Source organism: Chenopodium quinoa, unplaced genomic scaffold (assembly GCF_001683475.1).
Source record: "Chenopodium quinoa cultivar QQ74 unplaced genomic scaffold, ASM168347v1, whole genome shotgun sequence".
Taxonomy (NCBI): Eukaryota; Viridiplantae; Streptophyta; class Magnoliopsida; order Caryophyllales; family Amaranthaceae; genus Chenopodium; species Chenopodium quinoa.
The window spans coordinates 2232838-2254475 of NW_018742980.1; the positions used below are offsets into that span (position 1 = coordinate 2232838).

General features: G+C 36.8%; 1 protein-coding gene across 1 annotated transcript; it reads right to left on the bottom strand.

Annotated features, from left to right (window-relative positions):
- Positions 1-1052: 1052 nt before the first annotated feature.
- On the bottom strand, positions 1053-4230 carry LOC110729436. The gene is made up of 6 exons (XM_021909172.1): positions 4149-4230; positions 4061-4076; positions 3846-3927; positions 3414-3713; positions 3193-3309; positions 1053-1223 (listed from the first exon to the last, which is right to left on the bottom strand). Exons 1-6 carry the CDS (start codon positions 4228-4230, stop codon positions 1053-1055), a joined length of 768 nt encoding a protein of 255 aa, XP_021764864.1.
- Positions 4231-21638: the final 17408 nt, after the last annotated feature.

Consider the following 21638-nt stretch of genomic DNA (forward strand, 5'->3'; position numbering starts at 1 on the left):
TGCTTAAGTCCATGCAATGACTTTCGTAATCTGCAGACATAGTGTTCCTTTCCAGGAACCTCGAACCCCTCGGGTTGCTTCATCAGAATCTCCTCCTCCAAATCACCATGGAGGAAAGCCGTTTTAACATCCACACTACAAGAAAACAGCTGGATTCCGATGGAAATATTCCGTCGGAAACAACGAAAATCCGGCAGAAGATGTCTATCGCAATACACCTCGTAGGAAAATTGACGTTTTCCGAGGAAAATTTCGTCGGAAGGCCAATTTCCGACGGAATCTCCGACGGATTTAGTTCTGTCGGAGCCGGATTTGACTTTAAACGAGAGTTCGTCGCAATCTTCCGACGAAAAATAATCCGTAGGAAATTATAAGCTTCCGACGGAATTTTTCGTCGGAACATATACTATTCCGATGGAAAATTCCGTCGGAAGCTTATAATATTCCGACAAAAATTTCCGTCGAAAGCTTATAACATTCCGACGAAAAAGTCCATCGAAAGCTTATACTATTCCGACGAAAAAGTCCGTCGGAATAGTATATATTCCGACGAAAAAATCCGTCGGGATAGTCCTGTTTTTTTAGTAAAAAATAAATGAATTAATTTAATATCCTGCACCTAATATATCCTGCACCTAATTTTAGATTGCTTTGAATTGACGATTTAATTACGAAAATATTTTTATATATTTATTTATAATAATGTTTACATTTTGTGCAACTATACAACATAATCTAAATCTTAATACATGTATATATTATATACACAAATGCTAAGCTACCGCCGGAATACCTTGCCTTGCACCGCCGCTACCCGGGTCGTTCGTGGGGTCTCGACGCTGATGTGGAATGTTGGAAGATGGGTCATTGCTGGAGAATTGACGCATCATCTCTTCATACCTCTCTTGGTTTCTCCTTTCTATTTCGGCCAATCGAGTCTCCATCTCGACTTCCATTTCATTCCGCATAGCTTGCACCCTCTCCTCCAACCTCTGCTCCACCCTCTAGTCCATCTGATCCCGCATCTGGGAAAGAAAGGAAGGCGTGTACTGCTAGGAAGAATTAAAACCCTTCCTGTTGCCATAATACAGCTCTGCACCTTGGCCAAGTCCCTTCACACGACCCTTCTTGTTGCGACCACCTACAATTTCCCAGTACAACTCATTTGGACTCTTCTGAATCCCTTGGGTGCTTGCTTCTTCAAATTTCTTCTGGTAGGTCTCCTACAAGATACACATATGAAAAAGGTGCACACATATGTGAGTTAAAATCAAAATTCTGAACAAAATACAATAAATTGAGGGCTATACGACCTATTCTTTGCCCATTATATACATTTTTTACCAAATGAACTATCTCTACATCATAACATGCCTATTATAGGTAATTTTAGGTGCAAATTCCTTGAAATCACAAAAAGAAACCCAACTCCCTAAGTTTTATGAACGATTTGGACCCAAATAGAACCAACTGAGGCCTATATGACCTATTCTTTGCCTATTTTCTATATTTCTAACCAAATGAACCATTTCTTTGTCATAAAATGTCTATTTAGGTAGTTTTATGTGCAAATGCCTTGAAATCACAAAAAAAACTAACTCCCTAAGTTTTATGAACGATTTGGACCCAAATAGAACCAACTGAGGCTTATATGAACTATTCCTTGTCTATTTTCTACATTTCTAACCAAAAGAACCATTTATTTATCATAACATGTCTATTATAGGTAGTTTTAGGTGCACATGCCTTGAAATCACCAAAAAAACCAACTCCCTAAGTTTTGGGAATGATTTGGACCCAAATAGAACCAACTGAGGCCTATATGACCTATTCCTTGCCTATTTTCTACATTTCTAACCAAATGAACCATTTATTTGTCATAACATGTCTATTATATATAGTTTTAGGTGCTCAAGCCTTGAAATCACAAAAAAAACCAACTCCCTAAGTTTTGGGAACGATTTGGACCCAAATAGAACCAACCGAGGCCTATATGACCTATTCCTTGCCTATTTTCTACATTTCTAACCAAATGAACTATTTTTTTGTCATGAAATGTCTGTTATAGATAGTTTTAGGTGAAAATGCCTTGAAATCACAAAAAAATAAACTCCCTAAGTTTTGGGAACGATTTGGACCTAAATAAAACCAATTGAGGCCTATATGACCTATTCCTTACCTATTTTCTACATTTCTAACTAAATGAACCATTTCTTTTTTATAATGTGTGTATTATAAGTAGTTATAGATGTAAATTCCTTGAAATCATAAAAAAACCAACTCCCTAAGTTTTATGAACGAATTGGACCCAAATAGAACCAACTGAGGCCTATATGACCTATTCTTTGCCTATTTTCTACATTTCTAACCAAATGAACCTTTTCTTTGTCATAACATGTCTATTATAGATAGTTTTAGGTGAAAATGCCTTGAAATCACAAAAAAAAAACCAACTCCCTAAGTTTTATGAACGAATTGGACCCAAATAGAACCAACTGAGGCCTATATGACCTATTCTTTGCCTATTTTCTACATTTCTAACCAAATGGACCATTTATTTATCATAACATGAATATTATAGGTAGTTTTAGGTGCAAATGTCTTGAAATCACAAAAAAAAAACCAAGTCTCTAAGTTCTGGGGACGATTTGGAATCAAGTTCAACCAAAAGACCCCTACATGACCAATTTGTTCCCTATTTTCATCATTTTTGACCTAACAGACCTTTTCTTTCTCATAACATGCATATTATAGGTAGTTTTAGGTGCACATGACTTGAAATCATAAAAAAAAACCAAGTCTCTAAGTTCCGGGGATGATTTGGAACCAAATTCAACCAAAAGACCCCTACATGACCAATTTGTTCCCTATTTTCATCATTTTTGACCTAACGAACCTTTTCTTTCTCATAACATGCATATTATAGGTAATTTTAGGTGCACATGCCTTGAAATCACAAAAACAACCAAGTCTCTAAGTTCCGGGGACGATTTGGAACCAAATTCAACCAAAAGACCCCTACATGACCAATTTGTTCCCTATTTTCATCATTTCTGACCTAACGAACCTTTTCTTTCTCATAACATGCATATTATAGGTAGTTTTAGGTGCACATGACTTGAAATCACAAAAACAAACAGATCTTTCTTATAACTTGCATATAACAGTTTTAGGTGTTATTGAAGTTAATACCGCAATATGCTGTGCTTTGGTGTTGGTTGGTATTGTGCCTTTCCCAGTCACTTCCTTGAAGTGCATCTTCATAAGCAGCTCATGAGATGTTGGGAGCTGGCCTTTATTCTTCGCCGCCTTTGATTGTACATGAAGAAAATGATAAACTGTAAATTTTAGAGCACCTGTACATAGTAATACACAATACTCTTCTATTAGACCTGCATATTCAACAAACTTACCATTTGTTTAGCATGTTTTACAGCTGACATCGAACCCTGATAGTAGGTAGCTTCAACCGAATTTTCCATTGAGTCGCCCCTCCTGTTCTTCTTGTTTTGGGCCGACCTCTTCTTGTAAGTTGGATTGGCGGCAACAATATCCATCATTTTCTTGTGGACATCCTCAATGAGCCAGCCTGGCTTTGCCCCTCTCATCTTGTGCGTGACTGTGTAGAACATGTCACGTAACCGAGTAACAAGCTTCTTTTCAAAAGTGTGCTTCACATCCTCGGTCAATTGAGGTGCCCACGTGAATTCTTTCTGCAAATGATAAACTTTGTAAGTCATATATTCAACTTCATCTCAACATTTTCATAAAACATGTTTTCAATTAAGTTTATAATCGCTTACGTAGAATAGGTTCCACTAGTGTTCCTTGGTTGCTGCATCCACCTCCCTGTAATTCCTCCAAGGCTGTCGATAGTACCCGGTTAGCATCCCGGAGACCGCATTCCTCACCTTGTTGTCGTCAAACCTACATGAAATGAGGAAACCACAAAGTTAGATGATCATTAACAAAGCGTATTGCAAAACTTGTTACAAGTAATAAATAGGTTAACTTCTCAAAAAAAGATTATAATCCCAATGCATTGAATGTATGTACGTACCAGAGCACAGTAGGGTCTAATTCCGGCAACAATGAACGCTCCTATGTCTGATCTCGTGATGAGCTGGAAGTGGGCTCCTGAGTAGTACCCAAATCATGTGCATCCTCCATGTCCTCATCGGAAGAGTCAATCTCCATTGTCCGTTTACCTTTGTCTTTACCGCCCGCCATGATCACCTGAAATTGTTGTTAATAACATTACAACATATTATAAGTTACAAGTGACTCGGGCAATCTAATAACATTTCAGCGTAAAAGTAATGATCGATTTATTAAAAGGCCAAGTCATTTGTCTATTTTACAATAATAAGCAAATTCAAGGGAGAGTAACATATTCCCCTATTCATTAATGTCATCACTACTACTATCACTACTGGAATCATCACTACTATCATCTAATAATACATCGATATCATCATCCTCGTCATTATCACTAGAGTTGATGCTAGATTCATCATCTTCATCGCTCGAGATAACAAAGCCATCGTCATCATCCTCCTCATCATCATCTTGGACATAGTCTAGAATATTCATTCGGTGGGCAAAGCGTTGCATGTAATTGTGGGGATGGTGCGTGCAAGAACTCTAAGTCCACCGGAGCATCAACCACTGATCTTGCCTTTGTTTTAAAAACAGCCCACCATTGTATTCGATCCCGTTTCAGGCTAGGGTATGATGCGTAGTACACTTGAGTCACTTGGTAAGATAAAACAAAGGGATCGTACTTGGGGTATTTCTTAGTATGATTCACTTCGACAAGCTTGTACTGTTCATATATGTTCATTTCCCTACCACAATCCATCCAACTACACTTAAACAAAATAGTCTTGTACTCTTTTTCGGGACTAGTGTAGACCAGTTCAATAATGTCGTCTAAAATGCCGAAGTACTCTCCACCATCCTCACTTGATACACACACGCCCAAAATTCATCGTAGATTTGTGCTTGCCATGGGCATGTGTATGGAAATTAAAGCCACCGACAAAAATCTGCTTCCAAGTTCGAACACGCTTGAAAGGGTGAATGCACAACACTCGCAGCACATCCGAGTTTTGTTCTTCCTCAACAACCTATAAACGTTTTGAATATAACCGTCACACTTCCCTAAATGAGTAAATTAAATATCAACGAATAGTAAATCATAATTATCCTAAGTTTAGACAGTGTACATCACCTTTGGATGAAACCAATCAGGGAATTCAGCTTCGCATTTCTCCGTTACTTCTTCTCTACGCAGATAAGGTCGAGTACTAAGAACGTAGTCCTCCAACTTCCTACGAGGCCAAAATTAATGTAAATCAACATTGTAATCATTTTAGTTGATCATATCATCCAACTACACTTCATTCCTAAACTATATTATACCTTTCGTATTCACCAAGAATGCCGGTGTTTCGTAACACGAACAGATGAGCGCACTCGAGTTCTTTTTCATCTAAATACCGAGTTTTGCCCTCATTTGACACACGACCGCTATCCTCCGTGAACAACTCTGGAATTTCAGCGTCGTCCACTGTGGAGTCCACGTCGGCATTCACATTTCGACTGAGATCTCGTGTTTTAGTGTCAACCGTCGCCTGAAAGTAGTTACTGCAGAATTTTGCTATCTCTTCGGTGAGATAAGCATTGCAAATGGATCCTTCAACTCGAACCTTGTTTCCAATTTTTCGTTTGAAATGATTAAGGAACCTGCAATCATAGTTATGTAAATGTATAAACACGACATGACATTGAATTTGATGTAAGAAATAGGATGTGCATGGGTCTTTGATTTACCTTTCGAACGGATACATCCATCTATATTGAACATGACCACATAACTTCCCCTCATATGGAAAATGAATGGGTAAATGCTCCATGGAGTTAAAGAATGCAGGGGGGAAGACCTTCTCAAGCTTGCACAGGATCTCAGCTATGTTTTTCTCCAATCGCTCCATGTCACTAATCGATGTTGTATAACAACACAAATCGCGAAAGAATTGGCTGATCTTTGTTATTGCATTCCAAACATGGCAAGGGAGCAATTCCCTCAGAGCAGTAGGCAACAACCTCTCCATGAACACGTGACAATCATGGCTTTTCATTCCGTGTAGCTTACGTGCTTGCATATCCACGCATCTGCTCAAATTGGAGGCGTAACCATCGGGAAATCACAACTGTTTAACCCACTCACACAAAACTTTTCTCTGAGCCTTGTCAAGAGCAAATGGAGGCCTTGGCATGAACTCTTTAACTCTATCATCCTCCTGAAGATGAAGCTGCGGACGGTTACAATATTTGGCAATGTCATTTTGAGCGGATGGCGTGTCACACGTATGCTTTTTCACATCCATTACAGTGTGAATTTACTGATCAAAGAAGTTCTTTTCAATGTGCATGACATCTAGGTTGTGACGAATAAGCAGATGCTTCCAATACGGAAGCTCCCACAGTATGCTTTGCTTGAACCACCCCTTCTTTTCTTTTTTGAGGCGTTGAAGTGACTCGGGCCCATCTGTAGCCTTCGGAAAGTCTTTCACACATTCCCACAGTTCCTCTCCTGACATAATGTGTGGAGGTGCACCCTTTTCGACTTTGTTTCTGCAGAACGCAGTTCTACTATTCCGAAAAGGGTGATATGTCGAAAGGAACTGGCGGTGGAAATCAAACCAAGAAACCTTACAACCATGTTCTAGCCAAAATGCTTTGCTTTTGTCCATGCAATATGGACAAGCTTTCTCACCAGATGTGGCCCAACCGGACAACATACCATAAGCCGGGAAGTCACTAATGGTCCATAGGATGGCTGCTTGAAGATTGAAATTCTGTTTTGTGGAAATATCGTACGTATGCGCACCAACTTCCCACAACTGTTCCAACTCCTCTATCAACGGTTGCATGTACACATCCAAGTTTCCCTTAGGGTTTTTAGGTCCAGGAACGAGCAACGAAAGGAACATAAATTGTCTTTTCATACACATTGAGGGAGGCAGGTTGTAAGGGGTCAAAATGACAGGCCAACAAGAATACTGTCCCCCAAACTTGCCATGAGGAGCAAAACCATCTGTACACAAGCCAAGCCGAACATTACGAGGCTCGAAGGAAAACTCTGGAAAGCAACTGTCGAGGTGTTTCCAGGCTTCACTATCACTTGGGTGTGCCATAGTGCCTTGAACTCGAGGATTTTTCGAATGCCATGTCATTTCCTCCGAAATATTCTTGGTTGTAAACAGCCTTTGCAACCTGGGTGTGATCAGGAAATAAAAAAAAAAACGTTCAAAGGCACTAGGCTACCCTTGGAAGTCTGCTTGTATCGATCGCTGCCACACGCCTTTCATGTAGACAGCTGGGCATCATCCTTCCAAAACAACATACATCCTTTCGGGCAAGCGTGAATCCTTTCATGAGGCAGTTCCAAGCCCTTCACAATCTTTTTCACCTCATAGAATGTGTCGACCATTTGATTGTTGTTATGAATTGCTTCACTGAGCAAAGAAACAAACCCATCAAAACATCTGTGGGGCAGATTATACTTGCACTTTAGAATGGTGATTCTAGCGGCCATCTCTAACACAGACAACAAACTCCCTTCGTATAATGGCCTTTTAGAAGCCTTAAACAAATCCAGAAAATGCTTAGCTTGTGCATTAGGCTCCTCCTCTGATGAAACACTGGCCTGCTCGGAATGCCCTTGATCCTGACTATGACCAAAAGCATCGAAAACCATTTCACGATATTCATTGGACCCTCATTTAGGAACTGTCGGAAACCCTTCCCCGTGACACATCCATTCATAGTAATTAGGTATAAAACCCGCGCGAAACAAATGAAGTTTAACCGTATCTGGATCCCAAAGCCGTTTGTTCTTACATTTAGCACATGGACACCTAACTTCATTCGGGTTACTACTCTCGGGATTATCTTTGACGTATTGCATGAATTCATCAACCCCTTTCACGAACTCTGGATAAACATATTGCCCAACCTTCCTTTCATACATCCAGCTACGTTATGTTCATTTCATGATTACAACTTCTACACAACTCACGCATATGTATAATCACATTAGTCACAAAGCGTATTTCCTAATCATTATCCATCAAAGTGTTATGGAAATGCAAATAAGATTTGAAATGCTTCCAAAGGGTCCTTATCACTCCAACCTAACCCATCCTTGTACGTTTAATCCCACTAGTGAATGTAAGCCAGATTTGCAATTCTATGGAAAATCCGCCAGCATTTCCCTACAATTCTCCAAGTACACGATGTAGGCGATTAAACACACCTACATATGTACCCAGAGAACAGTGTAGAGAAATGAAAAGGCAGGATTTTCCCTAGAATCAAAAGCAAGGCTTACATTCACAACCTAAGTGAGAATAAGCGTACAAGGGTAGTCCCAACCGGGGACTATTCAAGACATACTCCTAATGTGTATGCCTTGAACGGGTATCTAGGCAAATGATTATGCAAATGATTCATTTATTATATATATAAAGTGAAGGTCACATGCATTATACTACACAGAGATTTATTATAATTAAACTAAACTAAGCAAATAAATAAGCACAATTACTAAATATTATATTCAACATTACATAAAACAAAAATATTAAACTAAATACACTAACAAACACTAATCTAAAATAAACTAAACTAACATAAATTATTATAATGAACTAAACCAAACTATGTTAACATGTTATAATGCAACTATTAAAAACTAAACTTAAATAAACTAAACTAACATATCATAACACAAACACATTCATTTAAAATATTTCAACATATTAAAATATAAAAACAACAAATTGTATACACTTCTTAAAAACAATAATAAACTAACATATATCTAAATACGTTTACCGACTAACATGCCAAGTATAAACTAAATTTATAATTTTAGGTTTTATACAGTCTCTAACCTGTAGATATGCACTTGTTATTGCCAAAGAACCAAGTAAATCTACAAATCCTACAAAAAATTCAAATTAAACAATTAGGAATTAAGTTTGTGCTGCCTATGTATATAAAAAAATGAATAAATGCTATAAAGTTATAATGAAAAAAAGAAAAAAAAAAGAAAAAGAAAAGACAACCTGCTGTCGGCGGTGGCTGGGCGTCGTTCTGGTTGCAGACCGGCGGCCGGATGGTGTCGTGGCTGTTAGTAGCCATTCCAAAACAAAAAAAAATAAAAATAATAAAAACATAAAAACCCCAAAACAGTGTATTTAAAAAAAAAAGGGTAAACACTTACCACTATTCAACCGGCGGCGCTTATAGTCAATTCCGGTGAAGCCTTGGTGTTTGTGGTGAAATTCGGCACTGCTAATGGTGAATTCCTGTAAAGCCTAGGTGGTGGTGGTGGTGGTTAGGGTTTTCAGCAATATTTGAAAAAAAAAAAAACCAAAAAAACGACACTTACCTACACCAGCGGCGACCAAGCGGCGGCTGGTGGTGGAGGCGAGGTCTCCTTCTCCCTTTCTCCTTCTCTCTTTCTCTTTCTCCCTTTCTCTATCTTCCTCTTTCTCCCTTTCTCTATCTTCCTCTTTCTCCCTTTCTCTCTCTTCCTGTTTCGGTTTTTTTGTTCTGTCGCAAAAATCGAATTGCTGATTTTTTTTCTTTTAATTTGTGTAACGTTCCGACGGAATTAATTCCCTCGGAATCAACCTTTTCCGACGGAATATTCCATCGGAAGAGGTTCCGAGGGAATTCAAATCCGTCGGAATTCTTCCCACGGAATTTTCCGTCGGAAGGTACCTGTTCCGACGGATTTTTCCTACAAATCCAATTTCCACCGGAAATTTCAAATTTTCCGAGGGAATTTCAGTCCGTCGGAAAAATTCCAGCGGAATTAAGCCTATTTCTAGTAGTGTCAGCTGCTCCAGCTCAAGATCAAAGTGTGCTACAATTGACAATAACACACAGATAGAAGTGTGTCGAACCATAGGTGAGAATATCTCCACAAAATTAACCCCTTCTACCTGACTGAACCTAGTCTAGCCTTAAAACGCACTTGCTTAGTTTCTGATAATCCTTCTTTCTTCTTGTAAATCCACTTACACCCCACAAGCTTCCTCCCTTTTGGTACCTTTACCAGTTCCCACACTCTGTTCTTGTAAAGAGACTGTATCTCTTCACCCATTGCAACAAGCCATTGCGTCGACTCACTACAACTAATTGCTTGTTTATATGTGGCAGGTTCAAATGACTCTACATCATCAGCTACACTTAATGCATAACCTGTCAACTCATCAACACAGCAATTCCTTCCCTCCATCTTTTCAATCAATCTAACAGGCTTCTTGATAACTCGTTTAGGCATGTCAAGAATGGTGTCAGGTTGACTAGATGACCCCTGATTAGATTGCTCCATCTCCTTCCCAGAGTTAGGATGAGTAGGATTAACCTCAAGTTCAGGAGTACCTAGCACTGGAACATCAGCATCATCATCAATGTATTGTACCCGAGGTAGATCAACAATGATAAACTGATGTACCTCAAGCACCCCATCTGTCTGTAATAAGTTCTCCCCTTCCCTTCCCAAATCAGAAGTCTCCGTACTTTTAGTTGAATACATGGTGCTCTCATCGAAAGTAACATCCCTACTAAGAATTACTCAACCCTCCGAAGGTGAATAGATCCTAACCCCTTCACACCATCCTTGTACCCAACGAAACACCCCTTCTTGGCTCGTGGACCCAGCTTACCCTCACTAACATGATAATAAGAAACACAACCAAAAATCTTCAAATTTGAAAAATTAGGCAACTTACCACTCCAGATCTCAAAAGGAATCTTGAAGTCAATTCCCGAATGAGGACCCCTATTAATGACATAACAAGCTGTCAGCACAGCTGCACTCCAATACCTCCTCCCAAGACCTGCATTAGAGAGCATGCATCAAACTCTCTCTAGCAGTGTCTGATTAACTCGTTCTGCAACACCGTTCTGCTGTGGTGTCTTCCAGACGGTATGATGCTGACCTATATCCTCATCTGCACAAAACTAATTGAACTCGTCTTTGCAAAACTCTAGCCCATTGTCCGTTCGTAGCTTCTTTATCTTCTTTCCTTATCGATTTTCCACCAAAGCTTTCCATTGCTTGAAAGCTTTGAAGGCTTCATCCTTTGACTTAATCAACCTAAGCCATGTGTATCGGGACTTGTCATCAACAAATGACACAAAATAGTGGTAACCTCCCATACCTTCAACTCTAGATAAACCCTAGCAATCTGAATGGATGTAATCGAGCACAACATCAGTATTGTGAGCACCCTTGCTGAACTTTGACCTGTGTTTCTTACCAAACACACAATGCTCACAAAATTCAAGGTTGGCAACCTTGCACCGGATAGAAGACCCCTCTTAGACAATAGATGCATCCCCTTCTCCCCCATATGACCAAACCTCATGTGCCAAATCTTAGTCATCTCCAAGTGAGACACCGATGCACAAACCGTAGAACTAGACAGTGTAACACCCTAAAAAACATAGAGGGTGTTCCTTTTGATACCATTAAGTACCAACTCAAAACCTCTGTAAATACATAACTCCCCATCCGAAAACACACCATTGTAACCCAAATCATCCAGGGTACCCAATGAAATCAGATTCTTTCCTAAAGTAAGAACATGACGCACCCTAGTCAAAGTTAACCTTCGCCCATCAACAGTCCTCAAACTCATGGACCCAATACCTGTGACCTTACAAGGAGCATTGTTACCAACTATATCCGTACCTAGAGCTGTCAAAAGATGACCCGACCCGAAATATCGATCCGAACCCGATTATGACCCGAACCCGATATGACCCGACTTGAAACCAACCCTACACCCGAGTTAACCTGAGTATTTGAGATCCGAACATGAACCGACCTGGAGATGACCCGACCCAAATATAACCCGTAAAATATTGACTTGAACCGAATTCGACCTGAACCGAAATTGACCCAAACCCGTTTTAACCCGTCAAAACCCGAATTTAACCCGACCTGAATTCAACCCGACTCGAATTTAACCCGACCTATTATTAACCCGACCCGAATTTAACCTGACCTATTACTAACCCGACCCAAAATTTAACCCGATCTGTCACTAACCCGACCCGAAATCAACCCGACTTGTTATTGACCCAAAATTAACTAGTAATCTAGGATTACGTCATATCTTTTTTTTCCCCCTAATTCTTTGAGTTATTTTCCTATTTAAGCTTATTCAAATATTTTCAATAAAATTCTCTATTATCAAATGTATTACAATTTATATGTCTCAAAAAAACCTATAAAAATTTATGAATACCACTACTTGTTGGATGCATGTGCATTCTTTATTTAAAGTTAGTAATTACGATTTACGAATACTACTACTTTTTAGGTGCAAGTTCATTCTATATTTCAATTAAGCAATTATGGTTTACGAATACTACTACTTTGTAGGTGCATGTGCATTAATGTAGTCAATTACGCTTTACAAATACTATTTGACCTTAGGCCTGTTTGTTTTATCTTATATTAAAAAAAATCAAATAAAAAAAAAGTTAAAAAATATAATAATTTCGGATAATGATTGAATGCGAGCATGAGTATATGACAATGACCCGATGATAATTTGACCCAAATAATTTACCTGTACCCAATCATGACTTGACTTATCTGTACTCGAGAAAGTGGTGACCCGAACTAGAGCTGTTAAAAGGCTTTTATTGGTCTTTTATTTTTCTAATTTTATTATTCATTTACCTATTAATATTATTTAAATGTTTTGAATAATGCCATTTAAATGTTTTAAAAAAAATCCATTAAAAAAACGTGAACTCGGATTTGAACTTATAAAAAATAAATAAGTTTAGATAATTTCAAATAAAATAAGTTTAGAAAAAAAAATTATTGTTATTTAACTTATCTAAACTAAACCTATTTTATCCGAATTTATATGAACTTATTGTATTTTATCTAAACATGTCATCTCGAATATGAACTTATCTGAAATTGTTATCCCTAAAATGAGTGGAATCAATGTGAATAGATTAGAATAGGGATTGAACTTATCTTCTAAAAATCTAAACTAAACCTATCTAATTGGAATTAATATGAACTTATTATGTAGATCTTATCTAAACTTATTAGAACTTATTACCTCGAATTTAAACTTATCTGAAATTATTTCTCTTACAATAAATGAAGTAATTGCTAATGATTAAACGTGAATGTCATTACATGAACTGTTAACAAACCGACCCAAAAAATGTACCCGAACCTGATATGACCCGACCTGAAATCAACCTGATACCCAGATTAACCCAATATTTGAGACCCGAACCCGAACATGACCTGACTTGGAAATGATCCGACCTGATTATAACCTGCAATTTTTTTTACTTGAACCAAACCCGACTTGAACCCGAACATGACCCGCTTGTAAATGACCCGACCTGATTGTAAGCCGCAAATAATTGACTTGAACCGAACTCGACTTGAAGCCGAGAATGACCCGACTTGGAAATGACCCGACCTGATTATAACCCGCAAATTAATGACTTGAACCGAACCCGACTCAAACTCGAGAATGATCCGACCTGATTATAACCCGCAAATTATTGACTTGAATTGAACTTGACTCTAACCCGAGAATGACCCTAACCAATTTTAACCCGTGAAAACCCGAATTAAACTCGACCTATTATTCACCCGACCCAAATGTAATCCGACCTATTATTAACACGACCTAAACCCGATAAGATGTATGACCCGACGTGACCCGAATCAAGCATGACCCAACCCGAACCCGACCCGTATAGGTTACGACATTAACCCGAAATGACCCGACTCGAGTTGACCCGAGCCACACTTACCCGACCCAAACCCGACGTGTTTACCCGAATTGACAGCTCTGACCGTACCCCCATTGCGAGGCTCATATGTACCAAACCAATCTTGACGTGGACTCATATGGAACGAACACCCCGAATCTAGAACCCAGCTATCAGATAAATCGCCAAACCTAGCAGAATCGATTAATGCTAAGTCTTCCTTTGAATTATAGCTCTCTTTCGGTTTTTCTTCGACTACAGCAGCTTGGGGCTTGTTTTTCCTCACTGGACAATTAGCCCTATAGTGACCCGGTTCTTTACAGTTATGACAGGTCTTAGTGCAGTTTTACCAGATCCATCCATGCTGTTTTCAGCACCCGACCAAGCATTGTTCCCTTTGTTAAACCCCTTTTTCTTTTCAGACTTCCCGGGCTTAACAAACAACCCACTACCATTATCCCCGTTATCACCTATAGCTTTATGACTAAGTTCCCTAGTATGAAGTGCTATCCTTCACTTCTTCTAAGGTCAGTGAGTCTTTACCAACAACAAAGGACTCTACAAAATTCTCAAAGCTAGACGGTAGAGACACAAGTAAAATCAACGTAGCATCCTCATCATCAATTTTAACATCTAAATTACGCAAATCAAGTAAAATAAAGTTAAGTTTTTCTAGATGTTCGCGTAAGGGAGTAGCTGACTGCATTCGGAGGCTAAACAACCGCTGCTTTAGTAATAATTTGTTAGTTAACGACTTAGTCATGTACAATGACACCAGCTTCATCCACAATTCAGCCGTCGTTCCCTAATCAGCAACCTCCGTGATGATGTGATCATCAAGGCTAAGTAATATGGTAGAGTGAGCCTTCTCTTCCATAACTCTAATTACAAGTCAGTCAGTCCGTTTCCTGACCCCGAAGTAGTACTCTTTGGAGCCAACGGACGCCATATCTGCTGTTGTTTTAACAGAGCCTTCATCTTAATTTGCCATAGCTCGAAACTATTTTTCCCGGTAAACTTCTCAATTCTTATTGTTGAATCTCATGCCATTGTTTCCCTCAAAAAACTCTCCAAGGATTAAACCTGAGCTCTTGATACCAATTGTTGTGCGACAACGGAAGCAAAAACCGAAAACAATAAAGAAACGACAAAGAAATTCAATGCAAACAATAAGAACAACACCAAGAATTAACGTGGTTCACTATCAATGTGATAGCTACGTCCACGGGCACCGAGATCAAAGTATTTCACTATAAACTGCAAAGAATTACAAAGATGAATCAAGTCTTTCTCAAGAACGACTCTTCTTGCCCTCTTGTTTTTTTTTACCCTAGCACTAATATCAGGAAGTTTTTATATTAATCCCTAATTAAAAGATACTTAGGCTACAAGATAAAATAATAAGATAACTCTAACTTCTGCAAAATCGCGTCTCTATCGTATCTCATTCCGCCCGGTCAGACCGGGAATGGCATGTCCGGTCGAGCGCGCAAAGCAACGTTCAACAGAGATACTTTTGCACTGCCTACCCTCACCGCCCGGTCTGCCAGGGCATGGCATGCCCGATCGGGCTGTCGGGATTGCAAGATACATTGCACAGCCTATCCTCACCGCCCGGTCTGCCAGGGCATAGCATGCCTGATCGGGCAGAGGAAGGCTGCATTATAGTTCGAGTCACCTAACCATCTACATCACACTTATTAATAACTCCTTTAGAATAGAATTTTCAACCTTATGGGAAAATCATATTAGATCGTTTGCTTCGTTTATGTTTGTAAAATCATAAATAGCTATATAAGTGGAGAATGAGATAGAAAGATGGAGAGAGTACATCATATCATGAGATTGAGATAGATATGTTTTTTCATACTCGTGAAACCATATGGAAGTAGAAATCAGCAAACCTGTAGAAGACAAGTGAGTATTCGTTGAGAGAAGGAGGATTGCCTTGCAATCCAGGCCAAGTACTCTTAGAATAACATATTAGTTTACCAACTAGGTTAGAACTCAACTCTGTCTACTGGTAAGTCCCTTAAAGCTTTTTTTTTTCTTAATTTTTTTTTATTTTTTAATGGAATAGGGAAAGGTGATTTCATAAAAATAATAATAGTCAATCAGTACTTACAGTCATCCCTTACGAGATCTAAATTCTCAATACAAGAATTCGCCCCTAAACTAATGGCATCGCTCTGAACTGCTCCTGGATAATTTTAGATGTCTTTACATCGTTCTTGACGGAGCTCCATTGATTTGTAATTGCAAAAGTGATAAAACTTGATTAGTCATCAAGATTTGCAAATTTGCAAGACGAATCTTCTAAATCTGCACCCCTATACCAACAGACCCGCAATTCCACAAATTTGCAAGACGGATCTTCCAAATTTGTATCCCTGCACACATGAAAAACAAACAAACAAACAATACTTAACATCCCACCATTAGGGAACTGACTAAATAAACCTTACATGGAAGGAGTGACTATGATCACCATACTGGTTGTGATCTTTATTGGCTAGCAATAAATTAAAGAAGAATTTGGGGCTTACCATCGATAAAAATCGATGGCAACCCCTAAGTTTTTACTATGATGGCTAGTTTTGAAGAGAGAGAACAGAGAAAATTTTAGGGTTTTTTTTTCGTTGTAAGGCCCTTAAAGCTCATTCGTAAAATAATCCAAGAATAGCAATTTATGATTTTATGTTAGTTAAAAATTAATCTTGAAGTAATTGTTTAGCATATATAATTTATAATAACAATAATCATAAGCTAATTAATTAACAAGTAATAAATATACAACAAAAGCGTTTTTACTAAATAAATTTTGCAAAATTTCGTTCTTCAAAAAAAAAAAAAAAAAAAAAAATTGCAAAATTGGCCACAACTAGTACTTGGTATATATCAATGAATATATTGTCTTCCTTATTTAGCCATGTAAATCTTGTAGATTTTATTAGGCAATATCAAATCAGATATTATGGCTTATTATACAGCTTTGATATGGGCATGATAATCGCAATATAGGCATGTACCTATATGTATAAACGTGAATAATGAATGAACAAAGGCAACCATTCAAACCATCTTACACAATTAATCAATTTTAAATCTCACCATATCATCACGATGTGTAATGCCTATTTTCATGTTGCTAATCGTTGTTAATATTTCAGGTAAACAGTTACATAACACTAATTTTAATAAGCTTTCATTTAAATTTTTGAGGAAAAAGTAATTGCACACTTTTTCTTTAGTTACATTTAAACTTTATTTATAGGACGGCAGGGGTATTCTGGGTATAGATATTAATACATGCTAGTTATCACAAGGAAAGCTATTGATTGGAAGGTCACTAATTCAAGTGACTTGTTTGAAGACCTAACTTGGTTATGAGTTGATCCCGCCAGGTAAGGATTTGCTAGCCATGGTCAAAAAGTTTCGATCCTCTCCTTTGCTCTCTTTATGGTGTGTAGTATGTTTTTGCTCCTTGGTTTGTAAGGAGTCCCTAATCTGGGACTTGTCCGGCCAATTCAAGTTTAATTTTGTTTTTAATCTCAAAAGTTGTTGTAACGGCTTAAGTGTTAAAAGTCATGCTTTAAGTTTCAGTTCTTGTTCTATAGGTTGTAAATTCTGATTTATATATATATATATATATATATATATATATATATATATATATATATATATATATTTGCTATTGTCAAAAAAAAAAAAAAAAAAAAAAAAAAAAAAAAAAATGAACATAGATATTGGGATGGTTCATTATTACATTGGTTGTTAATTCATCATTTAATTGATTATTTAGCCTAATGCATTCGTACAATGTTATATTAATTTAGTGTTTATTCGTGATTGAAACAGGTGTTCCAACGATGGCCGCTGAAGTTGGTTGTGTCGAGAGTTCTGGGTGTAAAAATTGTGCTGGTCTTTGTAATAAAAAAATTTCCCGGGGAGGGTAGGACACCCGTATGCAAGGGTGGAGGAGGTCCTCTTGGTCAAACTTCTTGTTGTTAGAAACCTTGAAAGACATTATGAATGATACGTGTTACTTTTTGGTGCTGTTTTTTTCATCGAAAACTCCCTCTCCCTTTTTAGCAAAAAGTCTTTTATTTTTGGAATATTTGTATCACAATTATAATAATATTATTCTAAATCTTATATATTATCTTTACATAAAATTTATTTTTTTTATTACATGTTCTTAATTCTTCCATACACATTTAACTAAAATGTTATTCTAACTCTTTTTTAATTACAGAAAAAGTGACTCATTGATCAGATACAAGATACTATCATTACCGCCTGAACATCTTTTAGACGGAGTATTATTGAATTTTGCCCAAGAAGTAATAATATAATTGATATACTTTAAAACATTACTTTAATTTTTTTTTTCAAATACCTCTAATATTTTGTTTATTAGACTAATGGAGTATTATATTTGACTATAATAAATGTTGTGTTCGACAAACGACAACTATATCATATTATTAAGGTTAATTGGCCGCAACACCCTGAAGTATGGCTTAGGTGCACTAAGCATTTTGAACTATGCGTAGTAGCCAAAACAACATCTACTATGGTGTTAGGTGCGACGCGTGCCTTAAATGAAAATTTCCGGCCATTTATTTCATCGGAGGAGGTGAATCCATGCGTGCTAAGTGGATGGAAGACTACATAACTGTTCTAGAGGGTGAAGATTCACCTCCTCCCGGTGAAATAAGATGCCGGAAATTTTCATATATGGTATGCATTGCACCTAACACCATAATTGGTGGTATTTTGGCTACTATGCAAAGTTCAGGGTGCTCAGTGCACCTAAGCCATACTTCAGAGTGTTGCGGCCAATTTTGCCTATTATTAATTCTAGAAAAATGTGAACTAGCAATCAATTTTCTGTTATTACGTAATTAAATAAAGTAATATCTTAGTAAATAATATATACTACGTATATCTTTTGCTGAAACATGTGATTGAATTGAGATAATAAATTTCTTACATTCAACATCATAAATAAGATGTATAAAGACACACCGGACATAGTGACGAGTGACATCTTCTTATGTATCCTTTTTTCTATAAATAGCTATCACGTACAAAAAAACTTTTAAGACAATAAACAAACAATGATCAAACTATAATTATTGGATAACTTCAAACACATTTTTATATAATAACAAAGAGCAACGATATCATGTAGAGCATTAATTCATAAACAAAAAATGTACTATTGATAATATAGGTTAGTGTTGCCTAATTGTTGATTATTATTGCTTTTAATGATCCAAGTAGTATTTGTTTCCATTGAAATTATATTATTGGATATAAAGATGATATATTATTTGTAATTTATAGATTTACATGTATGTTGTGCTAATAGTTTTACAATAAATTTTATTCTGTTGTTTGATGAATATTTTCATGTTTATTAAAGACATTTATAAATAAGTTTTTAGTCATATAGTCACTAGATTATTGTATAGTTTAATTAGGAATAATATGCATCACTAATTAATATAATGTATAATATTTTCAACACAACTAATCAACAATAATTTTTTTTTTCTCAATTGTAGTTTTAATAATGTCTGCTTTATTAAGTTTATTTTTTTATATGCATTGCATTTGTTTATTCCACATAAGTTGACTCATTTTTATATTATATCACAATTAAATATGGAAAAAAAATTATTACTATCGTGCAATAATCTAATGGTTAAATAGAAGAAAGTGGGGGATAGCTTAATTGTTACTACATAAAACTTTCCTTCGATTCGGTAAATCATAAAATCGATTCTCATCATCCGTCATCTAATATCATTTGTACCTTTATATATTCATCTATATTATTTATAATATTTTTAACTATTAATATCTTTTTTGGTATCTAACAACAAAACCTTTGGTTTATTTTCTAGTGAATATACATAATAAGGATTTAGATTAAAGTATAATAGCAAATAAAGTACGCGCACTCACTATGTTCAATAAAAGTAATACTCAGTAAAAATAAAAATAAAATAAGTAATAAACTTAAAGGATTACACCGAGTTATACGACGACAAATGCAATCTAATATTGAATTAATTACTTTTGAGAGATAGCAAAGAGATATGTACTAAATATACAAATGCAATCTTATATTGTTTTTCCTTTATTGAATTACTTTACAAATAGTTTTTATTTTTTAAATTAGAGTTAAAAATCACCTAGTGCACTGTGCACTAATCTACAAATGTTCAAACAATATTAGCATTATAAGATAACTTTGGCAAAGATCAAAGCCTTCTTTATTGCTATTTAGGCTGAATCGTCGTCTCCTCAAACATCCTAGCTAGGATTATCTTAGCATGGACTGGTGCTAAACCTTCAGGCATTCAATCTTACAAGTATCGAGCTGTCAGACTGCAAGGAGTGAAAGAATTAGCAAGGCTAAGCATAATATCTATATTCTCTAACCCATTGGAGATGAATATCTATCACCCAAGTTCTCTAGCATAATATTAACATCTTTATGATGAAATGTCATTAGATTAGCTTTCATCACCATGAAATGAGCAATTAGCAAGGCTTGATACCAAAAAACATATCAACACTTGAATTCCATACATGAGTGCCTCATCTTAGGTTTCCTTGTGCACAAGAATATGTGACTTCATTTCTCAATATATATATCTATAAATCTACGATCTTATCTTATGAGCCTGCCAATATCATTGAACGAAAGCAAGCTTGCAATAGATTCTAAGTATAATCAACTTTGAGAAGAAACAGTGGACACTTACCTAAATTTCAACCGTCTTTATCTCTTCCACTAATGGATGAAACTTAGCCCTTTAAGAGTGTAACTTGTTCATGACAAGGTCTCACAACACAGGAAATAAGTGGATTGGTAACTATATACTGCGGCTACTCTAAGTGACATCTTTAGTCCAATCTTCAAGTAATATACTACAGTATATAAGATGAACAGAAAAGATACAAAATAAATGGAAGAAGATAACAAACAGGAAGGGGGAATGAAAAGAGGGGAGGGAAATTGGTAGGAGGGAAAAAAATGGAACTTGGTAAGAGGACACTGATTCAACTACTAAAATTTAGTGCACTTTATAGATGTCAATTCAGCTTTCACCCTTATAATCCGACAACAAAATATTTTTTGATGATGTAGAACTATATCCAGATCCAGGTCTACAAAGGAAGGTCATTGAAAAGTTTAACGACACACACTCAAGTCTTGATCTGATATAAGATATATAATGTCTCAGTTGTTTCAGGCAGACACCATCTTACAGGAACACACTATGGCTTAGTACAATGGATCTGTAGAACGAGGTCTTTTGATGAGTCGAGCCTCTTCTTTCTGATAAGAAGCTTGTGAACTTGTGATGCTTATTTTTGAGCAAAAATTTTGCATTTCATGGTGGAAGCTTGATATATGATAAACATAAAGCAAGCTGTGATCTTTTTTTACTAAGGCAGATTATAGATCACTGAGAAGGGTGCCATTGAATTAGCCTGGTTTTAAGGTAACTGACAGACTTCAGAGGTACAAGACATTATTTCGCAAATCTATTCAAGTGTTATAGCCAAAAACCAATTGACATAGATAAGAATGATACGCCTTTCAAGCAGGAAGCAGGGATCCTAACCTGTGGCCCGATGTCTAATTATCAAGGATTAAGCACATAAGTTGAGAGACTACTTTAGCATGATGAGCAGAGATTTTAGTGGTGAATGAAGGTTAGGGAAATCAGTGTGCCAAAATTATCAGTTCTCTCATTTCTTTCGAC